The sequence below is a fragment of the Syngnathoides biaculeatus genome, chromosome 5 (assembly GCF_019802595.1).
Source record: "Syngnathoides biaculeatus isolate LvHL_M chromosome 5, ASM1980259v1, whole genome shotgun sequence".
Lineage (NCBI taxonomy): Eukaryota > Metazoa > Chordata > Actinopteri > Syngnathiformes > Syngnathidae > Syngnathoides > Syngnathoides biaculeatus.
The window spans coordinates 26,183,750-26,204,989 of NC_084644.1; the positions used below are offsets into that span (position 1 = coordinate 26,183,750).

At 40.1% G+C, this 21,240-nt stretch overlaps 1 protein-coding gene across 1 annotated transcript; it reads left to right on the forward strand.

Moving 5' to 3' along the window:
- Nucleotides 1-8,928: 8,928 nt before the first annotated feature.
- On the forward strand, nucleotides 8,929-20,868 carry tuft1a (tuftelin 1a). The gene is made up of 12 exons (XM_061819979.1): nucleotides 8,929-9,123; nucleotides 14,745-14,825; nucleotides 16,258-16,359; nucleotides 16,798-16,884; nucleotides 17,076-17,126; nucleotides 17,577-17,663; nucleotides 18,183-18,293; nucleotides 18,701-18,924; nucleotides 19,597-19,702; nucleotides 19,794-19,877; nucleotides 20,087-20,181; nucleotides 20,266-20,868. The coding sequence occupies exons 1-12, from the start codon at nucleotides 9,040-9,042 to the stop codon at nucleotides 20,336-20,338; spliced, it is 1,185 nt and encodes a 394-aa protein (XP_061675963.1). The 5' UTR covers nucleotides 8,929-9,039; the 3' UTR covers nucleotides 20,339-20,868.
- The last annotated feature ends 372 nt before the right edge of the window (nucleotides 20,869-21,240 follow it).

Here is a 21,240-nt window from a genome sequence, read left to right on the forward strand (position 1 = left end):
TCCAAGGAATGTGGAAAACTTTGAGGAAGTGTTCACTGCCAATGGAAAAGATTCACAGAAAAAAGTTCAAAGCATTAATTTTTTAGGAAGAGTCTGAATTTCTGGAACTCACCTGTAAAATGACTAAAAGAGTCTGGAATAGAAAATATACAACCTTAATGAAAGAGCAAGGACTTTATACACAAAACCAGAAAAGTGCACCAAAGTCCATTATTTCAATTATCTAGGATTTTTTTTTTCATAACTTTTGTGTCTTTCTTGCTACCAAGCTGAGATGTTTGGCGTATGTGCAGCTGCTCAGGCAGACGCACCCGATTTTCAGAATAAAACGTTTTTTTTTTTTCCCCAGACTGCAATTATCATGAACATAGCCCGTCGCAACATTGCACAGTCAAGTGTTGATAGCAGTATTGTTGCAGGTCATGTTTGTTTTTCAGGTGTGAGGCCCCCGAAGGCTCAGCCGTCAAATGTCACCGAATGTTGACGGTCTCACTTTTCTCGTCTCGTCATCACTAAACTGTGATGTGCCAGGGCCGCTGGTTGCTGAGTGTGTCGTTTTGTTGGTGTCACAAACATTTTTTTCTCAGCTTGTAAACCTTTATGAGTCACACGTTCCACATGCTGATGTCGACTTCAAATTCCATTTTTAGGCCTCAACGTTCTCAACAGGTGTTTACTGACAATGGTTTTGTTTGCGCCAGTTAACTATGCATTAGTCTAAAAGATTGAAAAAAAAAAAACTGTGTGCAGTACATCTATAGATAGTCTAACAGTCTGTCCAGTGACACTGGTTGAATTAGTTTGTATAATTCTAAAAAAAAAACTAATAAAATAAAAAACTATTAAATTAAAAGCAGAAAGTAGTCATTAAAATACTCTCACAGTGCCCCCTGTGTTTTTAGATCAAACTACCAGTCCTTTATTGACTGCCTTTTATACCATTAATCGCCAATCATACTACATACTTAGTTATGTTTTCTTTGTTTTTTTGGGGTGTGGGGGCGGGGGAGTGCCACCTATCACTGAATTAATCATCACAACAAAGCAGTCCGTTGCTCTTTTTTAATTTTTTTATTGTGACAATACATGATTAAAATATTTTCAAAAGTATTGAAAAGTAATTCAAATTAAATTAAACAGAAATCAGGAAGTTATTGTCCATGGGCATTTATATTAAAAAGGGTTATACAGTATTTGTTTGATTTCAGCGCCCCCCCCTGTCAAATTGGTAAATTCAAGCATGCCAAATTACATTTTAGTCTTAAGTAATTTAAAGCTTTATTAATGTTAATGTCTAGAATGGATTCAAAGTCTACACACCCCTGTTTGAATGGTGGGTTTTTTGTTATGTAAAAATGAGACAACAAAAAAATAATTTGAGCTCTTTTCCAATGATAATATTACTGGTACAAGGGACAGGGTGGACTGAGAGGGCAAGTAAAAATAACTGCTGATATGGTCATACATGTGTCCACAGCCATTCATTATTCTCTCTGCCTTTTTTTAAGGCCAAAGTTCCAAGGGAAGTAAAAGAAGCCAAAATCCTCACGCCGCCAGCGCCATCATTTGCTGCCGTCATGGCATTCTTCAGGTGAAGAGCAGATTTGTGTTTGTGCCAAACATTGAAATTATGGCCAAAAAGTTCACCCCAAGTTGTCAGTGGACACTAACGAAACATGTATGTTCGTCTTTGCCCACGCTGGTTGGCTCCTTTTAAAGCAGATTTTTGAAGATAATTTTGTTGCATTGTTGCACATTTTCCAGCCTTCGACTTTGGAGGCTCCGCTCTATTGTTCTGATCTGGGGTCTCCATTGTTTCCGTTTATTATGATTGGTTCACGTATTCCGGAAACATCCCCCGCCCAGCCCCAAAAATTCCCTTGGTCTGCTGTCCCCATTTAAAGGGTACGTGTTCGTCCACATGATTCTTGTCCAGCTCTGCTTTGTTAGTAGGGATGATTTCCATGCTTTTCTTTCTTTCTTTTTGTTTGTTTGTTTCTGTGATAAAAGCTTCTAAGGTTTCCACTTATCTTACTGAATGCACACTGAGAACTTCTGGGAAACAGGTCGCGATTGAGTAACACAATCATTGATCCGGTTTCTTTGAGACAAACCAGAAGAATGAGATTACTGTAAATCATTGATTTCAGGCTAAAATTATACAAACCTTTGATTTTTCTCCTTTTTTAAACAGACATGAAAGGCAGCATCTTGCAGGAAGCCCACATTACTTCTCTCCATAATGTCTTAATTTCTTAGTCTAAAAATACAAAATTAATGCCAATGAAAATGAATCCTAAACCACCAATTAAAACTACAGAAATCAGTATCAATAAATACATTCTTATATAAAAAATATATTTTTGATGAAATAAAACAAAATCATTGTTTTTAAAATTTAAATACAAATGTATCTGTAATCTCAAATTATATAAAAGCAATAAAAGAATGAGAAAAAGACAGTCTAATTTCTTTGTAAATTACAAAATCAATACATACAAAAATAAACATACCAGTACATGTAAATCTACAATGTGTGTGTGTGTATATATATATATATATATATATATATATATATAATTTACAAATGTAGAGCCAATTATATTAATAAAAGAAATTATCACTTTAAATGGCCTCTAACAATCCTTTAAAATAAATCGTAAAATGAATGGTGGAATAATTTTTGGTACATCCTCACCCCCAACCCCTCCCACCTCAGCCCTCCCAAAAAGGGGGGGGGGCACTTGAACAGTAGTTGGCAGATTTTCTCATTTCCGCTATATACATTTAAAATAGAATTGAAATTAAAAAAAAAAAAATCTTCTACGAACACGTGTTACTTGCTTCCTTTTGCGTACTTACCATAAAGCTTAATTACTCAAATCCACCCCTGGGAAAACAAAACAAAACAAAACAAAACACGACATTCAAAAGTATTCACGACGTCACACTCAGTCCTAACTGTCGCTGATACTCCACCACCCATCCAGTGGAACCAAACCTGCACACTACCTGTTATGCAGGTGTACTCTGAATTAAAAGTGGAAATTTTTTCTGAGGGCGGGGCTGGAGTTTCCATCGCATCCCTGATTTCCCAGACAATGTAAAATGTAGTGATATGCCGCACACGCAGTACGTCACCCTGCTATGTTTTTGAAGTCTGGCTTACATATCTGTGATGGCGCTTCGTTTGTTGTAGAGGGGTGTGTCTAATTGCTGGCATGTGCTTGGCATCATGTGACGCCTCACGTTGGAGTTACAGTATTTTTTTGTGTTAGTGTGTCGTGAGAATGTTATCCATTTGATGATGGCGGCCTTTGCTGTGCTCTATAGCTCAGAAATGCTTCACTGCCCTACTTTTGGACAACGAGACGCTCCTGGTGCTGCGGGAGTTCTTTATGGACCATTACATCTTATTGCACGGATGTACAGTAACATCAAAATGGCAGGAAAAGCCTACTAAAACAACTGAATCAGGTTTTAGGTTCATCAGAGGTACTAATGGTGGCAAGTGTGTGTTTAAATAGAATTGGTCTGTTCTGAACACAACCACATCCGTAGTTATAACTGGGTGTGCACACTTTTGCAAGTACATTATCTCAGATGTTTTACTTTTTTGGAAAACCTTTTATTTTTATATTGAATCGTACAGATTATTGGTGTAAAGGAATGTGTAATGATGCATTTCGGGCTTTTTTTATTTTTTTTTAATTAAAATGCTTGTACAAACAAGTATTCGGGCTCACGTTTACATTCTAAAGACAATTTTAGAGCCATCAATGAACCTTTCAAACATGTTTTTCGAATGTGGGAGGAAGCTGGAAGAACTTCAGACGCTACACTAGAAAGCCAGAACTGGAATTTGACGTTAATCCTTCAGATTTTCAAGCAGATGTGCCAAACGCTGGCGCAACACGATAATAAACATTGTTTAAGGAATTCGTGAGAATCCAAAGTGAGCATTTGCAAAGGTATTTTTCATACGGTTCTTAGATTTTAGTGGATCCCGCTACTGGCAACAGATAAATACAGTGCCAAACTATGAATATTGAATTTCTGTGAATGTCTTGCTCCTTTAAATATCAGTATTAATATTTTCAGCCATACGTATAAAACACACTATGGTTCAGAAGCACTTTTTTGCATTATCTGTTTATTTCTCAAGTGTTGTTTACAAAAATCACATTCAGCATTGTTTTACAGGATCCATTTCCCCATTTATTGTTTATAAGAAACAAATCAACAAATGCGGCTAAACTATTCAAACACAGAACACAAGTTGGTTTATATTCAAGTGGAGTCATCAATGTCCAGACCTGTCTGGTTAACACAATTCATCCATTTTGCTACAATTTGCTTTAAATTTAAGTTTTTGAATTCCCGGGCACTAGGTTAGGTTTTCCATTTTATATTTTGCAAGAATCACTCCAAATATGTCCTCTAGTTGTACCTATGAACTGACCAATTTATAATACAGTTTTACAATGCATGATTTTTCTGCTACCTGTCATGACCCATCGGAACTGAGGTAGGACACAAATGCAGGAGTACACAGGAGACGCAGAGGTAATTCGGGAAAAATGTTTATTGTTCCACGGTCGGGGATCGGGCAGGCAGTCAGGTGCAGCAGCAGCGGTAGTCAGGGCGCCGGGCGTAGAGAGCAGGTCAGCGGGCAGGCAGGAGTCGGTACACGGGAGATTGATCAACGCAGGCAGAAGTATGAAAGTAGTCAGGCTTACGGGGTTGGTCGGAGGACAGGCAGAGGTCGGTGCACATGGGAATTCGATCAGAGATACGGGAATGCTGGAACGGGGCATGAACCGCAACGATCTGGCGCCGGACTAGTCGTCCCCATGGTCCTATATATACCGGGGCCAGCATGAGGCGCAGGTGTGTGCCTCCCAATCAGCACGACCATGCGGGCACCCACGCAGCCAGGGCTGCACCGGCTGGATCATGACACTACCCATATTATGAAAACATGAAGCATCATCTATTTTTTAAAGGATTATTCAGAATTTAAGCACTTTATTTGAACACGTGATGTTTTTTTTTTTTTTCAAGTTACTTCCTCGTATTTTGAAATTCATGGCCCGACTTTTATTTAGCACTGTTGTGCTCATGTTTGATTACTCTGGCAGAGTTTTGTAAAAAGGGTACAATTGTTTCAAGAACACCAGAAGAGGCACAGGTGAAGCAATTTTAATTGTATAAAATGAGATTCAAATTAAACTCTCAAGCATTTCAGAGAAGCGTTATCATTAAAGATAACATAATCATAAAGAATTGAATGATGGTTGTGTACATACAGTGAAGAAAATAAGTATATGAAACACTCTGCTGTATTGCAAGTTCTCCCACTTAGAAATCATGGAGGGGTCTGAAATTTTCATCATTGATGCATGTCCACTCTGAGAGAGAGAATCAAAAAAGAAAAATCCAGAAATCACAATGTATGATTTTTTTTTTTTTTTATGATTTGTGATATACAACTGCTAATAAGTATTTGAACACCTGTCTATCAGCTAGAATTCTGACCCTCAAAGACTTGTTAGTCCACCTTTAAAAGTCCACCTCCACTCCATGTATTATCCTGAATCAGGTGCACCTGTATGAGGTCATTAGCTGCATAAAGACACCTGTCCACCCCATACAAACAGTTAGACTCAAACTTGTAACATGGTCCAAGACCAAAGAGCTGTCCAAAGACACCAGACACAAAATTGTACAACTCTACATGACTGTAAAGGGCTACGGAGAAATTGCCGAGCAGCTTGGTGAAAAAAAGGTCCACTGTTAGAGCAATCATTAGAAAATGGAAGAAGCTAAACATGACTGTCATTCTCAATTGGAGTGGAGCCCATGCAAGATATCAAGCATATCAATGTTCTGGCGTGGCCTAGCCAGTCTCCAGACCTAAACCCAATAGAATATCTTTGGAGGGAGCCTAAACTCCGTGTTTCTCAGCAACAGCCCTGAAACATGTCTGATCCAGAGAAGATCTGTGTGGAGGAATGGGCCAAAATCCCTCCTGCAGTGTGTGCAAACCTGGTGAACAACTACAGGAAACATTTGACCTCTGTAATTGCAAAAAAAGGCTACTGTACTAAATATTAACATTGGTTTTATCAGGTATTCAAATGCTTATTTGCAGCTGTAGCACACAAATCATTTTAAAAAATCATATATTGTGATTTGTGGATTTTTCCTTTTAGATTATCTCTCTCACAGTGGACGTGCACCTACGATGAACATTTCAGACCCCTCCATGATTTCTAAGTGGGAAAACTAGCAATATAGCAGGGTGTTCAAGTACTTATTTTCTTCACTGTATATGCTGTCATACATACCCCTGGCATAGAATGCAAGCACCTTTCTCATTACCTCTCCATGGCGGTGGCATTTTGGAATGAAAATGTACAGCTTTTTCATAACCTCTAGTTAGTGGCATACATTTATAAAATGGAAATGCCCATTTGTATCATGTGCACTACTGACTTTTTTTTGGGGGGGGGGGTAATTGCGGTACTTGTGCAATAATAGCTGGCCTGCTGAAGTCTGATAAAAACATGGCTGCCATTCTGCACCTATAGCCCCTCTGCCCACCGCCAAACATCTAACCACATTCATACCTCATTCTAATAAAGCCTAGCCATCCAACCTCCTGTATAGGAGTACATTTTTACACTTTGCTGACACATCTTTTTGTTCCCCAGTCGAAGAAACTGAGGTTTTCAGAATGGACAAGTGAGAAAGACATTATAATCAGTGAGTTACTGATTTACATCATAATCAGTGAATTAGTGATTTTCTCACATTTCACCATCTTCAAAACATCAGCTGTCTGTGTGTTCTTTGTCTGTTTTAGGACGGCTAAAACAAAACAGACATTTCTGGTAACTGTGCTACTTGCAAGCGTCTGCCTTATGATGTCATTTGTTGGGCTCATTATCTCAGTCTGCTCTCAGCTGCATACCTTTCACATGAAACCCTGCAGGTTAGATTATGTCATGTCTTGGAAAATATATTGGTCCCATTTGCATCATTTTCTGGGTGTTTTGTGAGTTTGTTTTAAGTTTCATTTAGCGTCATTCCCTCTTTGTTGACTGCGAATTTCATTCAGGTCTTGATCTCATTGAAAGTCAGCACCCATCTTGATCACTTGGAATCAGATAAAGGGCAACAGAACAAAGCTTGCTCTCTTTTTGAATGTTATCTTGTACCTAACTACAGACTTGCCTACAATACAAACATAAAAAGCCTGGATTCACATTTTATTAAAAACTGTTCTAGTTTTCAAGACTGCTTACTCAGTTGCGGCTTCAAATTTAACTAGATTAGACTGTGTTTATATTCCAGTTGGAGTTCTCCAAACAAAACACCCAGAGAAACAAAACTTGCCGACCGTAGAAAGAAACTCAGTTCTGACCTGTACTGCGTGTTTATGGTCTACGTTGGGTTGCGTCGGACAATAACGTGGGCCAGGTGCTCTGTGACTTACGTATTAACAAACACATACAGGATGTGGCAACTCTGAACACTGTGTGGTCTGTTTTCGACATTATCTCGCCAAGAAACACTTCATTTGGTACATCCACTCAGTTTCATGACATCCAAAACAAGCAACGTATAACAAAATGTTGCCCGGACAAATCTGTTTTGATGTCATTTTTAAAAACGTGCCAAATGTCTTTTTTGTCTTGTGATACAAGTTAAATGTGATCACAATTATACCTTAAAACATTCACATCTCAAGTTAGTTTCCCCATTGAAATGAATGGAAATGCCATTAATCCGTTCCAGACTTTAACCTAAAAACGTGTGTGTCATGATTTTAACTGAATGCAGGACAGTAGAAATGAGTCACAAGTCAGTTTTTTAAAACATTTCTAGTGAGGTAGTAGCACTAATATCCACAGGTAGGGCATTCTAGAATATTGAAGCCTGAATCGAAAATGCTAAAGCACTTGCAGACATCCTTCTACTACTCAAATTCACAGACAGGCCAGTGTATTGCGAGTGTAGTTTTTGGGATGGCGCACACAGTACCATGACGTCTGCGAGACAGGGTGCTCAGCCATGTAATCGTTTATGAATAACTCACAAAACCATGTATCGCATCGAAGTAACTACTGTACGACCAAATGTTCTCGTGCTTGTCAAGAGTCTTGCTGCACTGTTTTGTTCTAACTGCAGCCTTTTTATACTGGACATGTGAAGACAAAACAAGAAAGCAGATTACAAATGCATGGACTATCATCTCTGAATTACTATCTGATACCCTGGGCCGATATTGCAAAGGTGAAAAATTCTTAATGAGTACAGTCAACTATACCCCAGTGATCTTTTGCTGAATCACTGTTGGTAATGGTACTTTGTAAAAAGTCATAGGTCCTGTGTCTAGCTGGGTACATGTAAACAAATAAATAGAATGTAAAGAAATCCTATTGCTTTAATTTTATGGACAAAGCGCTGCTTTTTTTGATGTGTGCCTCTTGGTCACCTAGGAGTATTGTAATGTAGTACAGATATATGCTTACACAGAGCCACCGGAATAAAACTTTAAAACGAGAATAATACTAATACAAATAAAATCATACTAAAATGAAATAAATGTTCATAAAATGATCATGATGAAAATAGTTGTCCAATTTGTATGACTATATAACTCATCAAATCAACCAAACTTAATTGTCCTACCGACATACAAAAGTGTAGATTTCAAAAATAAAAATAATGAAATAAAAATTCTCAATACTGTACAAAATGTCCCAAAGTGTTCGTGTTGTTTGAAGCCACGACGGAGCAGTTTCTCTAATCGTTGTCTGTCCATTCCTCTTCCAGCCTCCTCGTCTCCTTATTTGGTCATTTGGGCTAGAGTGGGCGTGTCCCTGTGGTGACCTAACAAGATTGTGTTCGGGGAAAAAAAAGAAGCAACCGGTGTAAGTGTTCAGACCTCCGAGGGCAGCTGCCGCTACCGGGACTAGCTTCTTCTCTTTATTTATTATTTATAGTCGACTATCTATTTATTATTTGTACATGAGAGGCATGATGATGATGATGAACGGCGGGGCCGGAAGTTTGTGCACGGTGGAGGACATCCGAAAACCACAATATGACAAGGTGAGACACTTGACCATTGGAACTTGAAGCCATTGAAAAGTCATAATTGTGTACTTCAGCTTTGTGTGTGCTTCTTCATTGATTATTAATCTGGATCTTTCCTTACTCGTTTGTGTTCTATGATGGCTTTGTAGTCATTTTAATTTGTTTAATATTTAAAATAAAAACACCTGTTTATCTGCCAATTGAAATGGTCTAAAGGTAATACCCCTTAAGTAAAATAATCCATGTATGTAAACAATCAAATCAAAAGTAATGGAATTTTTTTTAATTAAATGATCGTAATTCACCAATCTATTGGTATTATTTGCATGCATTGCATTTATTGATGAAATTAGTAAAGTGAATATGTAATTATATGCTTTACTGCAAAAAAAAAAAAAAAAAATCCCAACCATGTTTGCCTTGGGAATGTGACATCACACAACTTTAATGGTGACACCAAATTCAGTCTGGATTCGACGCAGATAGGAGTGATTACAAATTGATCGTGGAATCTCACACAGTACGCGTTCAGATGGTCTTATGTCAAGTCTCATCCGATCAGGTTGCAATCTGTTGTTTTCCTGTAAGGTCTACCTAACGGTTAAAAAAAAAAAAAGGGAGGTCAGTTTTAATCCTGATTCAAATGTCCTCCAAACACAACAAACCAAATTCCATTTGACAGCGATAACAAACATCTGAATCCACCAAGCAGCACTTTTAATGTTGTAGTTTTAATCCAGATCAGATCTGGATCTAACTTTTTTTTTTTTTATTTTCAAACTTTTACAGTTACATAACATCATGTATGGTCTGTTTCAGCAGGCTTTACTTGTTAAACTTTAATCCTCCCCCGGGGGTCCCTGTGACTTGTGAGTTAAGAATTAGCGCAAACGGCCAGCGAGGCCTTCAGATTGGCAAACGTGCGGCGTCTTCTTAACAGGTTTAGACGACTCGGACGCATTGAAGGCAAGCTGGGAGATGAGCACGGGTGTCTGTGCACGTCACCTAAATGGGCCTTATCACTCCTGGTGGTTTAATAATTAACAGTCAGGACGCGCTGTGCGTTACAAGCTTATGAAGCGACACTTTCGCCATATTGGTTCACGTCACCTCATGTTGTAACCAACGCATCTGGATTATTGTGTCCACTTTTCATGCTGTGATGTGACTCTGAATCTGCCCTGAGACTTTTATTGTGCTGTAAAAGTCATCGCGTGCAAAGAGCATCAACACACAGTCACACACGATTAGAATTTATGTGACTGTCGCATTTCAGTCAGGCTGATGCGAGCACAAACCAGGAAATACGCCTATATTTGCATGCTAAGCGCAGGCAGTTGCAACACACAGTGACACACGATGGGGAAAAATACCAAATGGATGAGGAGAAACCACCTACGCGTGCATTTGTTTCCTCCACTCTGTTCAGGCCCATTTACTGGATGAGTTCAGGTCTACTAACCTTTTCTCTGTCTCCTGTAAGTAAGCACCATAAGGTTTCCCAAATATTCGTAAAAGTTACAAGTCTACCACAACCTGTTGGGAGATGCCGATTGACTTTCTTGACAGTCAAAGAAATCCACCACATAATGTCCTCGCCATTAACTGTGATGATGTGCAGAGCGACATTATTGCGTGTTCTTGAGAAGCCATCTTTTTTTTTACATCACACATGAAAAAAAGACCAAACCGAGTTGACTTCGTGCATTTACTGTCAGAGGCCATTGCAGGTCAGTCATGTATGCGTCACTTTCCTATGTTGTAATTAGTTCCGATTCCCATTCTATTATTGGATTTTTGCTGTTTTCATCACCGATTTAAAAACTTGTTTTTATAACTTATGTCTTTTGATGTCCATTGACATCAGGCACAATAAAGCTATTACTCTCAGCTTTGACTGAGTCCAATTTGGAGACAGTAGGTTTTGGGAAGTGTCAGGAACTTGTACAGGTGTGCCACTCCATTTAAAAACATGTTGAAAGAACTCAATTAAAAAGTAATGGAATTGAATAAGGCTTTGTTTGTGTTCTGCAACAGGGGAATTCCTTTTTTTAAAAGTGGGAATTCGTAGCACACAAGAACGATAAAAATAATTAAAAAGACAAAAACCTTGTACTTTGAGAGTGAACTGGATGACGAGCTGCATGAATACTGTACAGTATGTACAAAGGAGAATAGAACTGACCTTTGTCACCGTCACAGGGATGATGAAAATCAATTAGGCATCTCACAGTCTTCTGCGCGGAGGTGAAAACACAAATGTAAGCACGCACTTATCAAAAGACACACTAATTTACAGAATATACAATTGTTTACCTTTGGGACAATGACCAGAATGTAGCTGTCATTACTGGACTTACAGTTGTGTATTGCACTGATGTATTTTTATCTACCAGACAATATAGCACAGGGGGTTGGTTCTGGGACCAGAGTTCGAATCCGGCCTCGCCTTTGTGGTGTTTTCATGTTCTCCGTCTCCAGGTTTCCTCCAGTTTCCTCCAACTTCCCCAAAAGATGTCAACATAGGTCAATTGAAGACTCCAAATTGCCCCGACGTTTGAATGTGTTTGTGAATGTTTTTTTCTTTTCGATGTGCCCTGTTATTGGCTGGCGACCACGTTGCCTTTTTATCCAATTCAGGGTTCCATACTGTAATATTTGTGACTTTGAGTGTATGACTTTAAAAGGTGTAGTCTGGCGAATGACAGTGTCGAGTTAAAAGAGTTGGCTACTGCAAGCTTCTGTTAGCGCTTGGCTCTTAACTAGCTAACCGGTAGCCAGTCTGCATGTGTGTATGTGTATGTAGTGTGTCTCGCCAAAGCAGCTCGTGGATGAAAGTGCTTACTTTGTATTATTATTATTATTATTATTCATTTTACCTATTGAGACACCCCACATTGCATTTTTTCTTTCAACCTTTTTGCTAAGTGTGAAATAATACTGCTTCCCTCTGTTTGCCGCCATTGCACCACCTTATTTTTTCCGTCTTTGTGTGAGTCAGCTGTAACATTAGAGCATGTGTTGAAAAATGATCACCAGCAAGCGTTGAGGCAGACATTTTGCTTTGACTTTTGACTTATTTTTGATGAATCGTGACTCGTTTCAGCCCCACTTTGCCTAATTACGTATGTACAGAATACTTTACAACACCGTAATTGCAGATGTGAAGAAAAAGGAGCGACGATAAGCATTGCTTTTTGTGACAACTATACAAGGATAAAACACTCCATGCAGCTGGGGATGAAGCTCGTAATGTGTACTTATCACTAGTCACTGTTTGCACTCTTGTACTTTGTTCTATAATAACACTTAAATCCTGTCACTGTTTCTTCGAAATCAATAGTGTGGACTTAACCTATTTAACATGCGGGAGGCAAGATTGCATGCTCCATAAGGGGGGAAAAAATGTTCCTCACTGGTCATAAAAGTGTAAGCGCGCAAGCCTCGCGGCTCATATTGCCTCCATCTGTGCTGCAGGTAGAAAAGGAGAGTAGGAGGAGGCGGAGACAGTGATTTAGTACACACACACAAAAAGAAGTACTGTAATGTGTGGAATGCAGCAGGTACTTTTGGGGATTTCTTTCCTTGTGCTCACACAATTCAGCCTTAGCCTCCACCTCCAAAGTAGAGCACAAAGTGTCTCAGTAGGCTTTCAAAGCCTCCAGGCAGCCCGCCTGCATGGACCTCAGCATCTTTTGTGCCATTTGTTGGTGTGTGCAGGCTCATGTTTCTGCCCTCTTATGGAGTCAGTGTTTACACTGGCACACCTTGTGTTTGTGTGTTTTTTTTTTTTTTTTTTTTCCATTTCTGTGCAGGTTTGTTCCACTGTTCCTTTTGTCTGTCCAAAGGAGGCTGTGTAGTGTTACGGCTGTTGGCACTTACGTGCATGTGTAAATAGCTTCCCTCTTGGCTTGTGTAATATCTTCCCAACAATTGTCCCACTGTTTCCCTCTTTTTCCCATTCATTGAGCGCCCGCCACCCAAATGGCCCATCAGAGCGTTCAGATGTAATGTGAGTAGGCCAGATCGAAAAAAAAAAAAAAAAGATTTTTCAGACTTCTGTTTTATCAAACTGTAGGAGGCCTTCCTCACACCCTTTTTGTTATTTCATCTGCTCCTGCATTGTTCTTTCTCTGTATTCACTGACCAGTGTTTGTTTTACTTTAATCTCCAACAGGCATGAAAGCCCAAAAGAACACCGGAACGGAACTTGGTGGAAAACACATTTATTTTTGGTGTAACCATAGTTAATGGGGATGGAGTTTTGTATCTAATTTTGCTGCTATAGCAGCCCACCACACACCAGAATAGAAACAGTAGAATTCAACCATTCTTTAAAGGTTAAACCAGTGGTTCTCAAACTTTCTACACCAAACACCACCTAAAAAAAAAAACTTGCCTCTTCAAGTGCCACCATAATGACCAACAATAAGATGTAGTAATGTAGTAAACCTAAATGTTCAACAGTTTTGTTCCTAAAATGCATAGCAGGTGTTTTTTGTTAGCCTCTGTGACATTATGTCGCATTTGAACATAAACATTGTGCTTGGATGTAAGATTTTTTTTTTTAAACATACTTGAGATCAAATGCATGACATTGAAAAATGTCAATACAAGCAAACTGTACTTATCAAATTTATGGAAATAGACTAAAACAAATGGAAGCAACTGCAGTGTTTCTCATGTAGGTAGGCCTATTGTTTTGGGAAATAATTGGTCTATGTCTGTAAACCTTTTGAGAGAGGGTTAGTTAGTGACAGACATGAAAATAGTGTACAAGAGCAATGGTGGGAACACACAAATGAAGTTACACGCACATTCACTGAAATCATCACGCTTAACACCCATGAAATACCACAGCTCGACATTACGTACAGTGTGAACTTTTTTTTTTTAATGCATCACCAATTGATTGGATATAAATACACTGATGTAAATGATAACGCATGTGCAAGTTTTGCAGTCACAACAGTGCAGGCCTTTATTTCGTTTTGCATGTTATGTGTGTGTCTCCTATTTGGCATGATGTCAAGACACCAGAATACAACTTGTTGTTTTGGAATGTCTTACATAATGGTGCTGACCTCCTCCCTCGCATCTGGAGCATACACACAAACACACACACACACGCAGGGGGCATCAATTAGGCTTCCCTGCACTGGGACAAACGCGCCCTTTTCACTTCCCGGCAGAGGCTTTTCCTGGCAAAATGACTTCCCTTCAGAGAACTGAAAGAAAAGTCAAGTTTGAGTTGTCAGCCAATGTGTGTGCTATATGTAGCGAAGCGAGTTTTATTTTTGTTAGTTATGGCTACTGTGCGGCTTTGTTGCCGTGGAAACCATCTGCCATGCCTGGCATGAAATCTTTCCGTCCACATTCTCCAAAATCTGCCTCCGTGACGATGACGTCGTTAGTACTCAATTTAAAGGCAAACAGTGCGTCTCTGTGCAGCCTTAAATAACTTCACTTCCCCTTGTGACGTTTGAAGCCCCCACCCCCGGCCCATCGGTAACCTGCTCCCTCCCTCCACTTCTCCACTTAGTGACTCACTTTTCCCCGTTCTGTTTTGGAAATAGTGGCCAATGGGACTCAGCATCACATAACGGTCTGTTCAGTCTTGCTTTTGCTTTTTCCAGGAGGGGTGCAGGCGACTGCGACTCACACTGCACGAGCAGAGCCCAACGACTCGCAGTTCCGAGCGGCAGCAAAGAGATAAGGTAAGACTTTTTTGGGTGTCTACTTACTGCACTCAAGATGAGTGTCGTGGAGAGGCCGCGGTATGATTCTGAAATTCAATTGTTAAGCATGCGTGAACTCTTACACTAAGAAGGAATAAAGTATGTTTTCATACTGCGTTTGAGTCACTTTGTGTGTAGTTTTTGATAAGTCAGCCTACTTTTTTGATGATAAGTAAATATTTTTCCAAGAATGATCTCTTTCAATTTTGGTCATGTTCCACACATTGATGAATCCATGAATATTTTTGTGTGCGTGTTTGCACGCTTTTCCCTTTTTAATTCGAATCATTTACTTTGTACATTATAAGTTTTACGTTTTAATATTTTGCTATAGTATATACATTTTATATCAATTGTTATAACTTTTTAAATTTATTAGTTTTTTAATTTTTTTAACTTAAATTTTAATTATTTTATTTTTGGTATTGTTATCACAATATTTTTGGTTTTGCTTGTTTTTAACCTGGTTTTATATATTCTAATTATTATAATTTTTTTGCATTTTAATTTATTTTTAATTATTTGCTCAAATGTTTTATGGCCATGTATTATTCTATAATTTATATAACTAATATTATTCCATATCACATTTGAACCCAAACCGTACAGTGCTCTGAAATTAATTTAGATAACATTTGTGCCAAATTTTATTCCATTTTATTTGGAATGTACAGTGACAATGTACATAGTGTATGTATGTATAAACAGTATGTACTGCTGCAGGCCGTCAAAGCAGATTTCCTCATGATATCCGGATTCATGTTGCATATTTTGAACCAATGTAAACGTAACGTGGAAAATCCAATTGAAACATTCAGTTTGTTTACCAGACCAGGTCAGATTCTATTGCTTTAACTCGCAGCCCAGTTAATGAGATACTAAATTGTGGTTTACTTATTCACAGTGCGGATGACAAATGTCCACTTCGTGTAATGTATTTGGAATGATAACTTACAAATTTCCATATTGGTCAAGTGTTTGTCTGTGTGTATAAAGAGACATCTGCTTCCCATCAAAGGAGGTTCCCTTTTATTTAACGCTCAGGACTTCATGAGAAATTGGCCATTCCACCAAGATGAACACAAAAGTTGCACCAGATTGTTGCGTAACCTCTTCCCGCGTGCGTGCATGTGTGTGCGTGTGTGTGTCCTTCCCTTTCTACCACGTGCATTTTCTTTCCAGTGGGAGCATGAAGAAATGTGCCTTGCCCAAGACTCAACTCAGATTCCGATTGAATAGTTTGAGTGACTTTGCTCCAAGTGTTGTTTTGCAATATCGATCCCAAACACGCCGCAGCCCCTCCCAGCTGACCTCATCTGTGTTTTATTCATCCACATCTGCGGATATTTGGAAACACACCCGTCGTGCTCACGCTCATGCAATGTTCTGAATGCGCTGTCTTTATCTCCAGCCTGTTGGACGTGCGTTTGCGCTGGTGCAGCCCCCCGACGAGAGGACGCTTCTGCCGCCAGAACCGATCAAAACCACAGAGGAGCAAGTGGAGGTCATCAAGGTGGCTGTGACACTTTTTCACTTGAAAACAAAGGCTTTTTATTCACAGTTGCACATTAAAATTAAAACAACCAATGGAAAATAAACAAAGGCCTGAACAAACACGAATGAAGTAATGAACAAACCAATAAAAAAAAAACTGATGAACAAATAATCAACCTACCAACCACAGATCGAGCCAATGACTGAACAAATAAACCAACCAAAATGGTTACCTACAGTTTAAAAGCTTTTATAGTACAAATCAATAAAGGGAAAAAAAAAACAAAAAAACCTGTGTGCACATTTCTATTTGGATTTGTAACATCCACTGCCGCTTCACAGAGTTTCACAGAAATCGTTTGTGCGATTATTGCATGATCTGGTTGCAAACGTTAGCCATCGGCTGAAGTCACCGTGAATGTGCTCACAATGACTTTTGTTACATTTTTTTTTCTAGGTGTATCTGGAGGCTCGCAGAGAAGAGAATCATAAACAAAGCCAGAGTCTGAAGATGCTGTCAGATGAGGTTTCACAGATACAAGAGGTCAGTCTCCTTAGCGCTGTGCCATCGCTCCCCGACGCGAGCGTCTAATCAATTGTCAACATTCTCTCTCCGTCACACCCCGAGCGGCATCCGTGTTTCCTATTTAGTGTGTTATGTCACGCCGCTATCTTGTTTACACACCAAAACCAACAGGCAACAGGCCTCACACAATGTGTTTGCATTTCACACAGGTGCGGTACTGCCTGAAAACACTGCGGGAGCAGATGGCATCGAAAAATAAGGTGGGCAACTCTGGCCCGTCGCATGGCGCTGGTTTGATTTTTCTGCAGTGCATGGTTTCACACAATCTCTGTATCTTTCGTTACCGTTGGCAAAGTACCTTCATGTCGTATCATGCGTTACCCAGTGTCCAGCATTAATGAGCAAAAACAGCTAGTTTCTGATACTCTTTTTAGTACCCGGTCAAGTAGAGTTCCAAGCATCTCAAGTTGGTACCATACGGGTGACATAACACATTCTTGGTCGCTCAATATTCAGTGCTGCATTTTTTTGATACACTAATGAGCTTCCAATGTAGTGCCACATTAAATTGCTGCCTTCAACCCTCGCCCAGCTTGAAGTATAACTTGACAGAAATTGAAATGTTAAAAAAATATATTGGCGCCTACTCAATCGTTCCCTCACATCCTGCTCTGTGTTTAACTTTGCCTCTGGTCACTTTCTGTGTCCAGATTCACACTAACGGGTGGAAAGTTTCATCTCCATTCAAGAAAATGACCTCTTCTAGCCAGAAAGGCGGAACCAAAAGTGAGGGTCAGGTGAGTGTGTTCTTCTTTTTTCTTTTGAGACAATGTTAGTGAAGGTAACTCCAGACATTTAAACCCAGAGGCAGTTGAGGAAATGAGGTATCGAGAGTGTAACGGTGAGGCAAACAGAGACGTGACTGTAACTGAATATGAGATAGGATTAAAATGAGAGTAAAGACACACGGACCACCTAAGGGGAAAAGCTGCTCGAACACAGTGTCCTTCCTTGACTTTGTTTTCAGGCCCTCCCTATTGTCCCTGCATTCCATCCATGCTTTGTCCTTTCGTCTTGATCGTTAAAGTCGTGTTTGCGCTCATTATTTTTGCACCATTACCCCATTTACGTTTTGGTGACTCACACACCACACGATTGCAGAAATAGGAGCGTAACGAGTGGCGCAACAATAACAACACGCCTGGTTTCTCCTGTGCCGAACCCACACCACTCGATTCCCCCGAGAGGACAGGATTTCCCATGACGTCACTGAACAAGTATTCATGTTGTCGTCATCGTTTTGGTCCATCTGTCAGGAGGCAGACGACGAGACGGAGAGGGCCAAGCTGAGAGAAGTCAGCAAGCGTCTGTATGGGCAGCTGCAAGACGCTGAGAAGAAGCACCAGGAGGAGAGAGAGAGGCTGCAGGTGACTTGCTAACCTTACATAGATAACTAGGTCAAGCAGGATCATTGATGAGCAAAGGCACATTGAGATTGACTGATCTCATCAAATCTGGAAAAATGAATCCATGAAAGGTTTCACATACATTGTCAAAAAGAGCCCAAAACTACCTTATTGACCTTTTTGGGCTCTTTCTGAAACACTTTAAGATGCCACAATATGCCACCAAAGCCCTGTCTAAAAAGGAAAATAGTACAGCAATTGGTGTCAAGGAAGTATCTTGAAGTGATTGATCGCCACAAGAGACAAGCTTTGTATGTAGCCGGTTTTGTAATCCACCAAAAAAAAAAAAAAATGTAACTAGGCCTCAGTACGCAGTGTCGTTAAAAATGTATATTTACAAAGCCATAAGCTACAAAATCTCGCTCCAGGCTGAAAGCAACATGCTGAGGGAGCGTCTGAGCGACCAAGATGACAAACTGAAAAGCACAAAGGAAGACGTCGAGAAGAAGGATCAGCGCATCGACGAACTCCAGAGGTTACTGGGGGGCATGGAGAAGGAGAGTGCCGCCTTGAAGGAGTCAATTCGTGAACGTGAAGAGGAACTGCGTGAGCTACGCCAGATCAGAGAGGAGGGCCCCAAGGGAGAGCAGAGGTGGGGAATTTTCGCAGCCCTCAACACTTGCACCATTAATTTTATGGCCTCTTTGAAACATTAGAACATGGGAACAAGTGACTTTTAGAGGGCTAGAAACTAATTCTGGGGTTAGTGCTGGTGTCATTTGTTGGGTAACAGAAGATCTGTACAAAAGGTCCATAAACGCGGCCATATGGTTCAGAAAAACAGCACAACTCAATGTATGGCTCCAGATGGACATTAGTGGGGTTCACCATTTTCTCCACGTACTGCGCCATCGTTTCTCACGACCACGACACACATTTTCTCCTACTACCCCACTGTTTATACCATACATACACGTACTCTGTTCAAGTGTGAGGTGCCATAATGTCCGACTTTCAACGACGTAATCAATGTGACAAGCCGAGATTCACTGCCTGACCTTTGTCTTCTACTGAAAAGCTGTGCTGACCTCAAATCCAAGGTGATGCAACACACCACCGTGTACAGGGATCTGTTCAGCATTAACAGTGCTTTACAAATCCAAATTTGGCAACCAAGCTTGGTTCTCTCCATCACATTTGATTTGGTTATGCGTCAACATTTGATTGACAGATCTTGCAGTCCTCAATTTGATGTTTTGGAGTCAGACTCAAGTCAAGTCCTGTGCCCTCTGACTCACCGTTTATTTTGTGTGTATTTGTTCAGGGCAGAGCAGTTGGAAAAGGAAGTTGCCATTCTCAAAGAGAAGATTCACCATCTGGATGACATGCTCAAAAGCCAGCAGAGGAAAGTCAGACACATGATTGAACAGGTGGGACGAGCCCCACGTTGCAACATTCGGGGCAAAGAGCACGTCTTGGTATTTGCGTCAGTGTTTGATCCCGTTGTGTGCTCGGCTTCAGCTTCAGAACTCTCGCATGGTGATCCAAGAGCGGGATCGCGTCATCAAAGAGCTGGAGGAGAAAGTGGCTTTCCTGGAAGCTGAGGTGAGGATGCCGATCTTCTTCTGGCAAAAAAACAAAACTCAGTTTATTGCTTTGGACTCAAAGTGATGACGTGATGATTGTGAGGGGATAAAACAAAATGCAGCTGCCAAGGGAGCTGATACGTGAAAGATAAAATGAAGCTATTGTCTCTTTTGAGGAAGCTCGTTTTGTCTTCTGTTATGTGACACGCGACGTCGTCCTGTGTGCAGAACCGAGAGATGCACGACCAGATGGATTACTTCCTGGGAGGACAAAAGACCACTTCCTACCTTTCATCTGAGCAGAACCCACAAATTGTATACAGGTAATTTTCAGTTTTTGTTCGACGGAACTTTTCTTGGTAAAGACGGGAAGCGCCAAGTATGATAAAATGCCTTTGCCTTGTCAGTAAACCGTTCAAGCTGTCCACCTCCTCCAACAAGCCGCTCCCATTCATCAAGGTCATCGAGATCAAGTCTTGAGTCTTGTGAGAAGCACTAAAGTGTTTTTTTGTATGTGGACTGAAACTCAATAGCAGCTCTGATTATTCGCCTTGTCTTCACATCAGAATATCTGAGCTGAGCTTCTTACTATAATTTTCCCTCTTGAAGGATGCACTGCACTCTTTATCCTGTACAGTACTTTTAAACGTTTAACACGCCTTGTGTGATACATGTACACAAAGAGCTGCAGGCTTTTATGTAGACGCTAAGATTGTTTATTAACAGTGTAGCATCAATGTTATCTGCATCTTCTGTGTCTACAGTCTCAGTGTGTAGTATGAAGCTTGACTATAAAGGCTATTTAAGTTGTTTGTATTTAAAATAACCAGAGTTTGAATGTAAGCACTTAATGAAACTACCGAAATTGAACCTGACAAAACTTCTTCATAGAAGTCATTTTTCCCCCTTTTAATCATTTCAGAGTGTTGTCATGATGTAAATGTGTTCTCTTGAAATTTTCTCAAAGCTTCCTAACTTTCTATTTATTTATATTAAAACCTTTTGACTAATTACAAGTGTTGCTGTATCTTTTTTTCCCAGATTTTCTCAAACTAGCTCCCATGTGTCTGAATATTTGTGGCTTACTTTACTTTTGTCAAGATATACATTCAGCAGAACGGTGGATCAGCTGGAAAATGTTGGTCTCACAGTTCTGAGGACCCGGGTTTGATCCCAGGCCCACCTGTGTGGAGTTTGCATGTTCTCCCTGTGCCTGTGCGGGTTTCGTCCGGGCACTCCGGTTTCCTCCCACATCCCAAACACATGCAACATTTATTGGACACTCTAAATTGCCCCGAGGTGTGATTGTGAGTGCAACTGTTGTTTGTCCCCATGTGCCCTGCTATTGGCTGGCAACCAATTCCGGGTGTACCCCGTCTCCT

Coding starts and splice junctions, on each gene's coding strand:
- tuft1a (XM_061819979.1), top strand. CDS start 9,040: ATGAGAGGCATGATGATGATGATGAACGGCGGGGCCGGAAGTTTGTGC. Junction 16,885..17,075: donor AGGTTTCACAGATACAAGAG/GTCAGTCTCCTT, acceptor CATTTCACACAG/GTGCGGTACTGCCTGAAAAC. Junction 19,703..19,793: donor TCAGACACATGATTGAACAG/GTGGGACGAGCC, acceptor GCTCGGCTTCAG/CTTCAGAACTCTCGCATGGT.